At 37.1% G+C, this 8,526-nt stretch overlaps 2 protein-coding genes across 6 annotated transcripts in view; both read right to left on the bottom strand.

The window, feature by feature from the left end:
• Positions 1-4,584: 4,584 nt before the first annotated feature.
• On the bottom strand, positions 4,585-7,969 carry gnrh3 (gonadotropin-releasing hormone 3; the record flags this gene model as incomplete). 2 transcript variants are annotated; one of them, XM_084077134.1, is made up of 5 exons in its annotated part: positions 4,585-4,740; positions 5,062-5,142; positions 5,394-5,536; positions 7,650-7,698; positions 7,907-7,969. In XM_084077134.1, 4 exons carry the CDS (start codon positions 7,687-7,689, stop codon positions 4,687-4,689), a joined length of 318 nt encoding a protein of 105 aa, XP_083933260.1. In that variant the 3' UTR covers positions 4,585-4,686. The 2 variants fall into 2 exon arrangements, with proteins under 2 accessions (XP_083933260.1, XP_083933259.1); XM_084077133.1 differs by lacking the exon at positions 7,907-7,969 and having other exon boundaries at positions 7,650-7,743.
• Positions 6,270-8,526, bottom strand: part of LOC311059320 (receptor-type tyrosine-protein phosphatase epsilon-like) — a 34,318-nt gene continuing 32,061 nt past the window's right edge. For all 4 annotated transcript variants that reach the window (XM_084077130.1, XM_084077131.1, XM_084077129.1 and 1 more), the window contains one exon: positions 6,270-8,488. In XM_084077130.1, coding sequence (XP_083933256.1) covers positions 8,414-8,488 — 75 coding nt within the window. In that variant the 3' untranslated portion in view covers positions 6,270-8,413. The remainder of the gene's footprint in view (positions 8,489-8,526) is intronic.

The raw sequence follows: 8,526 nt of genomic DNA, 5'->3' as shown, positions 1-8,526 counted from the left end.
TTAATCTTTTTTTCAATTACATTACATTACATTACAGTCATTTTGCAGACGCTTTTATCCAAAGCGACTTACAGTAAGTGCATTCAACATAGGTAGGCAAACTACTAATCACCAGAAGTCTTAAGTGCATTCTCTTCTAAAACAAGCAACTAAGAGCATACCTAGCGCTAAGGTAAAAGTGCAATATATCAGCTATCTACTTTCTTAAACAGACGAGACAAATAGGAAAATCAAATGAGCAAGAGCTAAAAACCAATAAGTGTATCAAATAAACTATCAATTAATATCAATTAATTATAGTAGTAATAATATTTATTGTCATTATACTGTCAATAATTTAAATTTGCCCAAGCTTAGGAACTATTGCCTTTCCTATTTGAATTTGCAAACCATTCTAATCGCCATGTTTATATATCTTAAAGAAGTGTAATGCGACGATGAGTCAATCTAACTCTGAAAATCGAAGGTTTGAGAGAACAGCAATAGTTCCTTAATTCAGATGGGAACGTTAGTTTTGCACCACAGTATCAACTTACAACTTCAAAATGAGTCACAGCTCCCCACTGGGCCTTGAGAAAAGGAAATGGAATCATGCACATAACTGGTGACAAAGCCGCCATCACCTCACAGAAGATCTTATTCCATCTGTGAGAACCTTCGATCTACCCTAGAAAAATAACAAATATCCTCCATAGCTGGTGTTCATTTTGTTCAAAAGTGAGGTTTCAAGACCAAACACAGGAAATGGTGTCATTAATGATATATATTATGAACTAGGGCTTCATAGAGTAGTCTCTGTACAAGTACATACTGAAGATGGGTAGGGGTTGATCTCTTTGCTAACAAAGGATCTCTAAAATATGAAGTGAAAAGCTACCCAAGATGAAGCTGGTAACGAAATACACGAGGAAGAGCCTATTTCCACAACACAAACAGATTTCCTGGCCTTTAGCAGTCTCTTACTGGGATACTTTGAGACATATCCATCAAAACACAGCTGTATTCATTCATATTTCATACCTCCTCCCTCTCCCAGTGCTTTAACACTGTTCTTTGATCAAAGCAGAGAAGTCGGATCACAACAGGAAGGTTCCCTGCCAGCCATGAAGAAGCAAGGCCAACTGACTACTGTACATGCTCCCGTATGTCTCGCTGTAACATCCAGTTGGAGGAAAAATTTAAAATAATAATCTTAATCTCTACAAATGCAAAACTTAGAACATTAGACAAATGTGTTGCTTTTGAATGTTCCACCTATGAAATAGTTTAGTGCGGAGTTCAGTATATTTCACGCCTTGCTTCCTTCCAAGACATGTAGCCTATGTACAGCGCCGCCTTGGAGAATACAAATTTGTACAAAAAGCTGTTGATGTAAACACAAATTCCACTGATACATAGGCATGCAGTGAAAATTAACAGTTTCCACCAAGTAAGAGATGATTGATTGCGGTCTTTGTTTGATTTAGAGGGATACAGTCATTGCAACTTTGGTGGTGGAATTGTTGGGAGACCAACAGGGGGTAGCAGATTCCAGTCGGGTAGCTCAAGAGTGTCACCATGTGGACATAAGAGGACACGGCAAGGGCTGTAACCTTTAATGGGAAGAATAATTTGACACACACATTTTTGCCTTGGAATTGAGCTGAACAAGTTATATACTGTGTGTGTGTGCGTGTGTGTGTGTGTGTGTGTGTGTGTGTGTGTGTGTGTGTGTGTGTGTGTGTGTGTGTGTGTGTGTGTGTGTGTGTGTGTGTGTGTGTGTGTGTGTGTGTGTGTGTGTGTGTGTGTGTTAAAGGAAAATAAAAATCTATAACACATTTTTTTTATATATATATATGATTTTTATTATCCTTTTTTTGGCCTGGTTTCCTCCCAAATTATTTATACTCTATATTATCCCTATACCAAAGTTTATGTACTGATTGTTTTACACTGACTGTTTCAAAGTAGCCTACTGTTTCATAGACACCTTCAACCCAGTATCTCCCATCTCCCTCTTCAACTCACCTCCACTATATTATTTCCAGGAGATAGTGTTTCCAAAAGCCCCCCCCCACCCCCCGTTCAGTAGAGCTCTGGAAAAAAAAACTGTTTGAAGACCTCCCTGACATTTAGACCGTCTCTGAAGATGACTTTGCCTTCCACCATAGCCTGCGGGAACATAGTAAGACCCACACTAAACTTCAATTGATATTCAGGCCCAGATTCCTCGAGGGAAAATTATCATTCTGTTCATAATAAGAGCCACAACAAGCACCTGGAAAATGACTTCATTATGCACTCTGCTTCAATAAAACTTTCCTATGACCCATCGGAAACGCACACGCAGTCTAATCGTGATGAAATGAAAACTATATTATGCATATGATAGAATACTCATTCGATGGTTAGCTCTGCTAGGATGCACATCGGCGAGGATGTGTTTGATTGGCAGGTGTGTTAATGCAACACTGTAGCCTTGGATGAGGGTGTGCTCTGAGACCCCTTTTTTTTCTCCTGAAGCCATTATCCAAATATGTTCTGTTTTTGAAACAAATGAATGGCAGAAAAATCAAAGTATCAAAAATGTATTGGCCTTCATAATGGAATTCCCTCAGAGCAAGGACATGTAACAATGGGCCATTCTCCCTTCCTGTCCTTTCCCTCTCTATATGCCAATGGACGTGACCTCCAAAAGCTTTAACAATGGGCCGACCAACAACACAAGCCCTTGGCTCCCTGCCACAGCCACTACGCGCAATAAGGTGGCTTTCATCTCTGTTGTTATATTTAAGGATGACATGCTAGCCTATCGGCCTCTACCATTGTCTTCACCGTGATTATTTTCTACCGTTGTTTAGCCCCAGTTGCGGCTCTTTGATGAAAAGGTCGCTGCTCAATTGGAAAACAGTCATTAAAATGCGGTGGGTACTATTCACCAGTGTGCATGGGGGAACAAACTCAACTGAGCTGGTTAATCAAAAGTTAATTATATAATTTTCATGCAGATGAGGGCAACATTCAAATGAATCCCAGCCCTACAATCATTACAAAAAATAAATAAATAAATAATTCTAAAATGCTATAAAATGTTCAGGGACTGGGAGGCTGTAAACAATATGAAGTTTAATTTGAGGTAAACAAAGTGAATATCCACCAGGGGGTCTGGGAAGGAGAAAGTGAGGTTAAATCAAATTTGGAAACACAGATACCAGCAGGTTTTGTTGTCTTGATATACGTGCAATTAGGCAGGTCCTTGATGAGGACACTGGGACAGAGAAAGTTGTGTCTCACGCCAGCGGATAAGGATAATTTAAAGGGAATTTATATCTTTTAGGCAAAGTGGTAGATATGTGAAATGGGTAGCAATTGTATCGAATTGAATTAAAATCCACATGTTACAAGAGACAATGCAAGCCACCTATAGTAGGGTATTTTGCCAAATTATTGAACAATTGAGAAAGAGATACTGTAAGAATAACTTAATTAAGTTGCACTGAGTGTGCAGGCACTACATACTGACCTACACAACATTCAACTTAATAACTTTGTGAAAGAAGGCAAAGTAAGATGCAGTACTTTTCTTTTTATTCTCAAGTCTTTCCTCATCAAAGGAAATGATTGTGTTATGCAAATTACAACCATGAATATTAAACCGACGATGTGAAGTATCACAAATGAAGAACCATTGTTCTGGAAGTGCAATGGAATGTGGTTTAATTTCTCTCTAATTCTATGTGCTTTTATAATGTTCACCTTTTCCCAGTTGTGCCAGCGGGTTTGGGTTCATTGGTGTGCATTACAACCACGCTCTAACAATACAGGGCCTCCCCCGTGTCAGCACAGTTCATGAATCCTAGCCCCTTATGCACCAGGCGATTAGTATGGTTCTCAGTCTGTGGGGCTTTGCCAGAAAATGAGTTCTCTTTAAAACATATGCCCCCTGCTGATTCTCTTCCTTCCCTGATATGAAATTCCAATTTTTATAATGAACACCAATTTCCTGTACGGGCAGGGGAAAAAAAGTTTTACACATTTTCGTCTCTTTCCTTAGATGTCCATGCTTATCCCCCCCCCAAAAAACCTAGGAAAAATCAGTTCTGGACCTCATAAGTGTGGTAAAATATTCAAACAAGTGATGCTGATTTATGACTGTATGGAGGCTAGGCTACAGGTACAAATAGCATCTTGTGCAGTTTCTCCAAGACGAATGCACATGACTGTACTGAGTGTAAATCAAATTACCTAAACTGTAACAAATTCAATTAAGTCATTGATTTCTAATAAATTGGCTTAATCACCAGCTGTTGTCATGCTGAAATTGTTGTATCACAAGTTTGTCATGCTTGTCGGTCGTGGCTTCCTTACAAAGGTAATTTACCTTGTTTAAGTGCTCGAGGGCTTTAATGGTTAAAGAGCATCATTTACTGTTCTAGCTGAAATAAATAAATAAAAACATTTGAGAAATGGAGCTCTACAAAAAAGTTAAGAAATGATTCAAAACCCCTTGATAGGTTTGTCCAAACTCCAAAAGTTTATTACAATTTTACATGGATTTAGGATTTAGTTACAGTACATAGGAAAATTAATAGCTAAATGTAATGCTATCTGGAAGGCAGTATCCTGCACTGGGATGATCTATCACTGGTGATGTTGATGCTGAGGATGGTGAGGATACTGTAAAGACTGAGCATTTACTATTGGTCTTCATTCACGTGGCTTCCTTTTCTTTATTTTGGAATGATTGGATTCATCATTAATCTGTTGAAATTTAAATTAAAGTTGGGTTAACAATTTGTCCTGTTATTGCTGGAGCATCTAATTCAACAGCATATCATGTTCATTTTCATTTATGAAACATAGTAAACAAGTTTGAGCAAAAAATAAAACAAAAAAACATACATACTCAAAATATTACTTTAAATTGTGAAAATATTCAGTTAAGAGAGCAGCACACAGATGTTGAACAGTTTAATATACTATTACTGATGCTTTGGCACAAGCACTCTGTAGCTGTAGTGTACATTAATATTGCACAATTGAAGGAGACATTGGCAATAAATTATGTATATCGGCACTTACAACATTGTATGGGCTCATCCTCTCTAGGGTATGGACACTCGTCTCTTCAGGAAGAGACACCACACCTCCTGTATCCATCATCTATGAATAGCACAATAAAATAACTGAGTATGACATTAAGAAAGCTTATTGAATCCAAGCTTATTTAAAAAAGAAAGAGAAAAGCCTATTGAGTTACATTCATATTTTTAAGCATGATTCAAGTTTCAGCGTTAGGTTTAAGAAAGCACATTTTTTTACCTCAAATCTCAGAAGGCAAAACAATAAAACATTGAATAATTACTTAAGCTACAGAACGACTTATCGTTTGGTGAACGGTGAAGCTGACTTACCCGGATGGTGGCCTCCATTTCTCCCACACCCCTCTTCCCTCCTGGTAGCCAGCCATAGGACCAGTGCTGGGAGAGGGTGACCTGCACCACCAACGCCAACAACAACACCTGCACCAACACTCTGCTAGTGGCTTCCATTGGAGCTGGAGAGGAAGCCAAAACCATTAAGCCTAGTTTGTATACTCGTCGTTCGACGGTGTCGCCAGTCGGAAATAGCAGCTTTCTGTTTGATCCACGAGCACACAACTTGTAGATCTGCTATTTTTTGGTGAGGGACACCGTTGTGTGTAGTACAGTATGATTAATTAAGCATAGAGAATAACAGCATCATAGTTATCCCCTCCATCTCAAACCCCATGACTTTAGGCGGCCAACGCGTATCCATACTCATAATGATCTATACACTTGACTCTGAATTACAAATTAAGTGAAATAAAAATAAAAGAGAGAATGTGAACACAAAACAAATAACTTAATTTTTAGACAGACTCACCGCTGTATTTGCCTTGTGAGCATGTGGTGCATTAGCCAGGAGGCGATTTTATAGGTTTTTGCAAAAGGCACGCACAGACTGTTGTCGGGAATATAATCCCCTCTCTCCAGGTGTGACACATTTAAGCCTGACTAATGGGACCCAAAGAGGGACCCAAAATGCTGCTAATGGAAATGGTTAAGATATGCCATCTCCACGAGGGTTCAAACAGCACGAGTTTACTCTATTAGTCATAATTGCTTTTTTTTGTTTTGTTTAATAGATAAAAACGACAGTGTGACGATAAAATGAGTCATTTCTCTCAATCTGTAATTTATTGCAACCAGCATTTAGCAAACAAATTGTAGCTAAACCCCATACATATTCAATAAGAGGGAAGAACACTACACATGATACTTGTGTATTACACTGTAGGTACATGAGGTGCTAGGCCCGGGTTAGGGTTGACTGTCTAATACTTATTAATACACATTTAGGCTAAATGTAAAGACCAGTGGTTTATTCAAAAGTACAGTAGTAGTACAGCAGATCATTTTAGTGATGGCTAAAGACCACACTAAGAATTGTAAGTACATCCATGGCCCTAAATGAGTATTCCATTAATTAACCCATGTCGATAAATTATGATGAAGGGAAATACAAAACAAAACATATTTTTTACATAAACCTGTGTTCCAAATGATCTAACAAGCAGAACAAAGCAAACAAACAAACAAAAGTCAATGCAAAAATATATTCTAATTACTGTGTAGAAATGTTGTAATATCCTACTAGAAATTTGCAACAAAATGCATTGTCCAAACCTGTTGGAACATCATTGCATGCATCTTTCAACATTCTAAGTTTGTTAATATCAAAGCATTTCCATTGTATTCTCTATTCCTGAGGAGTTTGGATAAACAAGGTTCAACTGTGTACCAACTCTTCCTTGACACCTATAACTGCGAAATCTAAATCAGTTTAATATACTGACTTACAGAACATCACTTCACTTCTTAGATTCATAGGTTGCACACTTACTCTTACTGTAACTATCTGTGCAGCTGTTACTAACGTTATGTAGCACGCTGAAAAATAATCTATACAGGTAATAAAATGAAGATCCATTTTAATACCAACACTCAAAACATAATTTTACTTTCGAATAGCGTGTAAATCATTACTTGTGGATTTGCTTGATGTAGACCATATGACCAATATTACAACACAGCAGTAATACATCTGGGAGCAGTTTGCAGTGTATGGACTCTTTTCTCATCAGACTTCACCATAAAATAATCATCTGGCTTATGCATATTAAATGTGTCACTTGGTGACAAGTTTTCCATGATTAGAATTGTCTCTCTAATCAAAATGGCACGTTTCATGCAAATATGCACATGTAAATTACGTATAACTGTGTGTATAAAAATGTCTCTTTAAAGCATGATGTAACGTTAGACTGTGAAACAAGATTCACTGTGGGTTAATTTAATTTTATGGAGTTAGACTAATTTACCAAGTGTTATTGCCACAGGCAAAAAATAAAGTTAGCGAGGTTAAATAACACTGCAGTAGCTGTTAAGTGCTTGTTATTTAACAGAGTACTGGTGAGGTAATTTGCACTTTCTGATGAAATGCAATGTGTCAGAACTTAAATTTCACGAATTTGTTTTAATTAACTTTGGATCATAATTATGTATCATACATATATCATATATTTTACACATGATATAATTTTAGCATAAACATGAATGATTCTTTAGTTAACTTAAAAAACATACTTGTCAGACTCTCCAGAGGTGAGTGGACAGTATACTGCATACAAGACCACTGGCAACGAAAGGCAGTGTGGTCAATAACATAATAAACAATCATAAATAGAAACAAATGCTTGTATTCTACAAACACATAAATAGCTATAATCCATTATAGGCAAATAGTAAGCAATACATACTATATACAGAATGTACATAATGTAAAGTTTGAATAAATGTATTCTATTCAATTCTATTTTTCCTAAACAAACATCTGCATTCACCTTCAGCCTGCTGGATCTATGCAGTAAAATCCAGAGTGTTAATGTTACTCTGAGAGTGTAAAAATAGACTCACTGCAATGGACCTGTAGGGGTACATTAAAAAAATAAAAGAACCAGTAAGAGATTTTCTTTTCCACTCTCCGAGTTGAATAACATTCCAGATTTTGCTGTTTATGCAAGCAAACCAAAAAACTATGCTTTGTATTTATCCAAGAACCTGACAACCTTATTGAATAAGCTTAGCTACAATATAGCTAGATATATTATATCTACTTTATCTCACACTTCTAGACAACATTCACTCAAACATTCTTGAAGGAAACAGACTCTTGAAGCAATAATGCAATTAATTAGCCTATGTTACAATATGTCACAATGAGTTTTTAGAACTGTAATTGGAGTGCAAAGGGTGTAAAAAGAGCTTGCTGTAGAAAATAACATTCTGACAAAATTGCATAAGTTCATTTGACAGAAGTATGTGGTATAATATCTGACAGGCATCCTCCCTTATTTAAAATTGGCGTAGTCCGAGAAAATGTCGACAAAGTCCTGAACCACTCTGTAGCAGAAGTCGTATTGTTCCTGGACAGAAAAGCAGAGAAGCGGTATTTCAGTGAACA

Source organism: Gymnoscopelus microlampas (assembly GCF_963454915.1).
Source record: "Gymnoscopelus microlampas genome assembly, chromosome: 13".
NCBI classification, from domain to species: Eukaryota; Metazoa; Chordata; class Actinopteri; order Myctophiformes; family Myctophidae; genus Gymnoscopelus; species Gymnoscopelus microlampas.
This window is presented reverse-complemented; position numbering and strand designations above follow the sequence as displayed.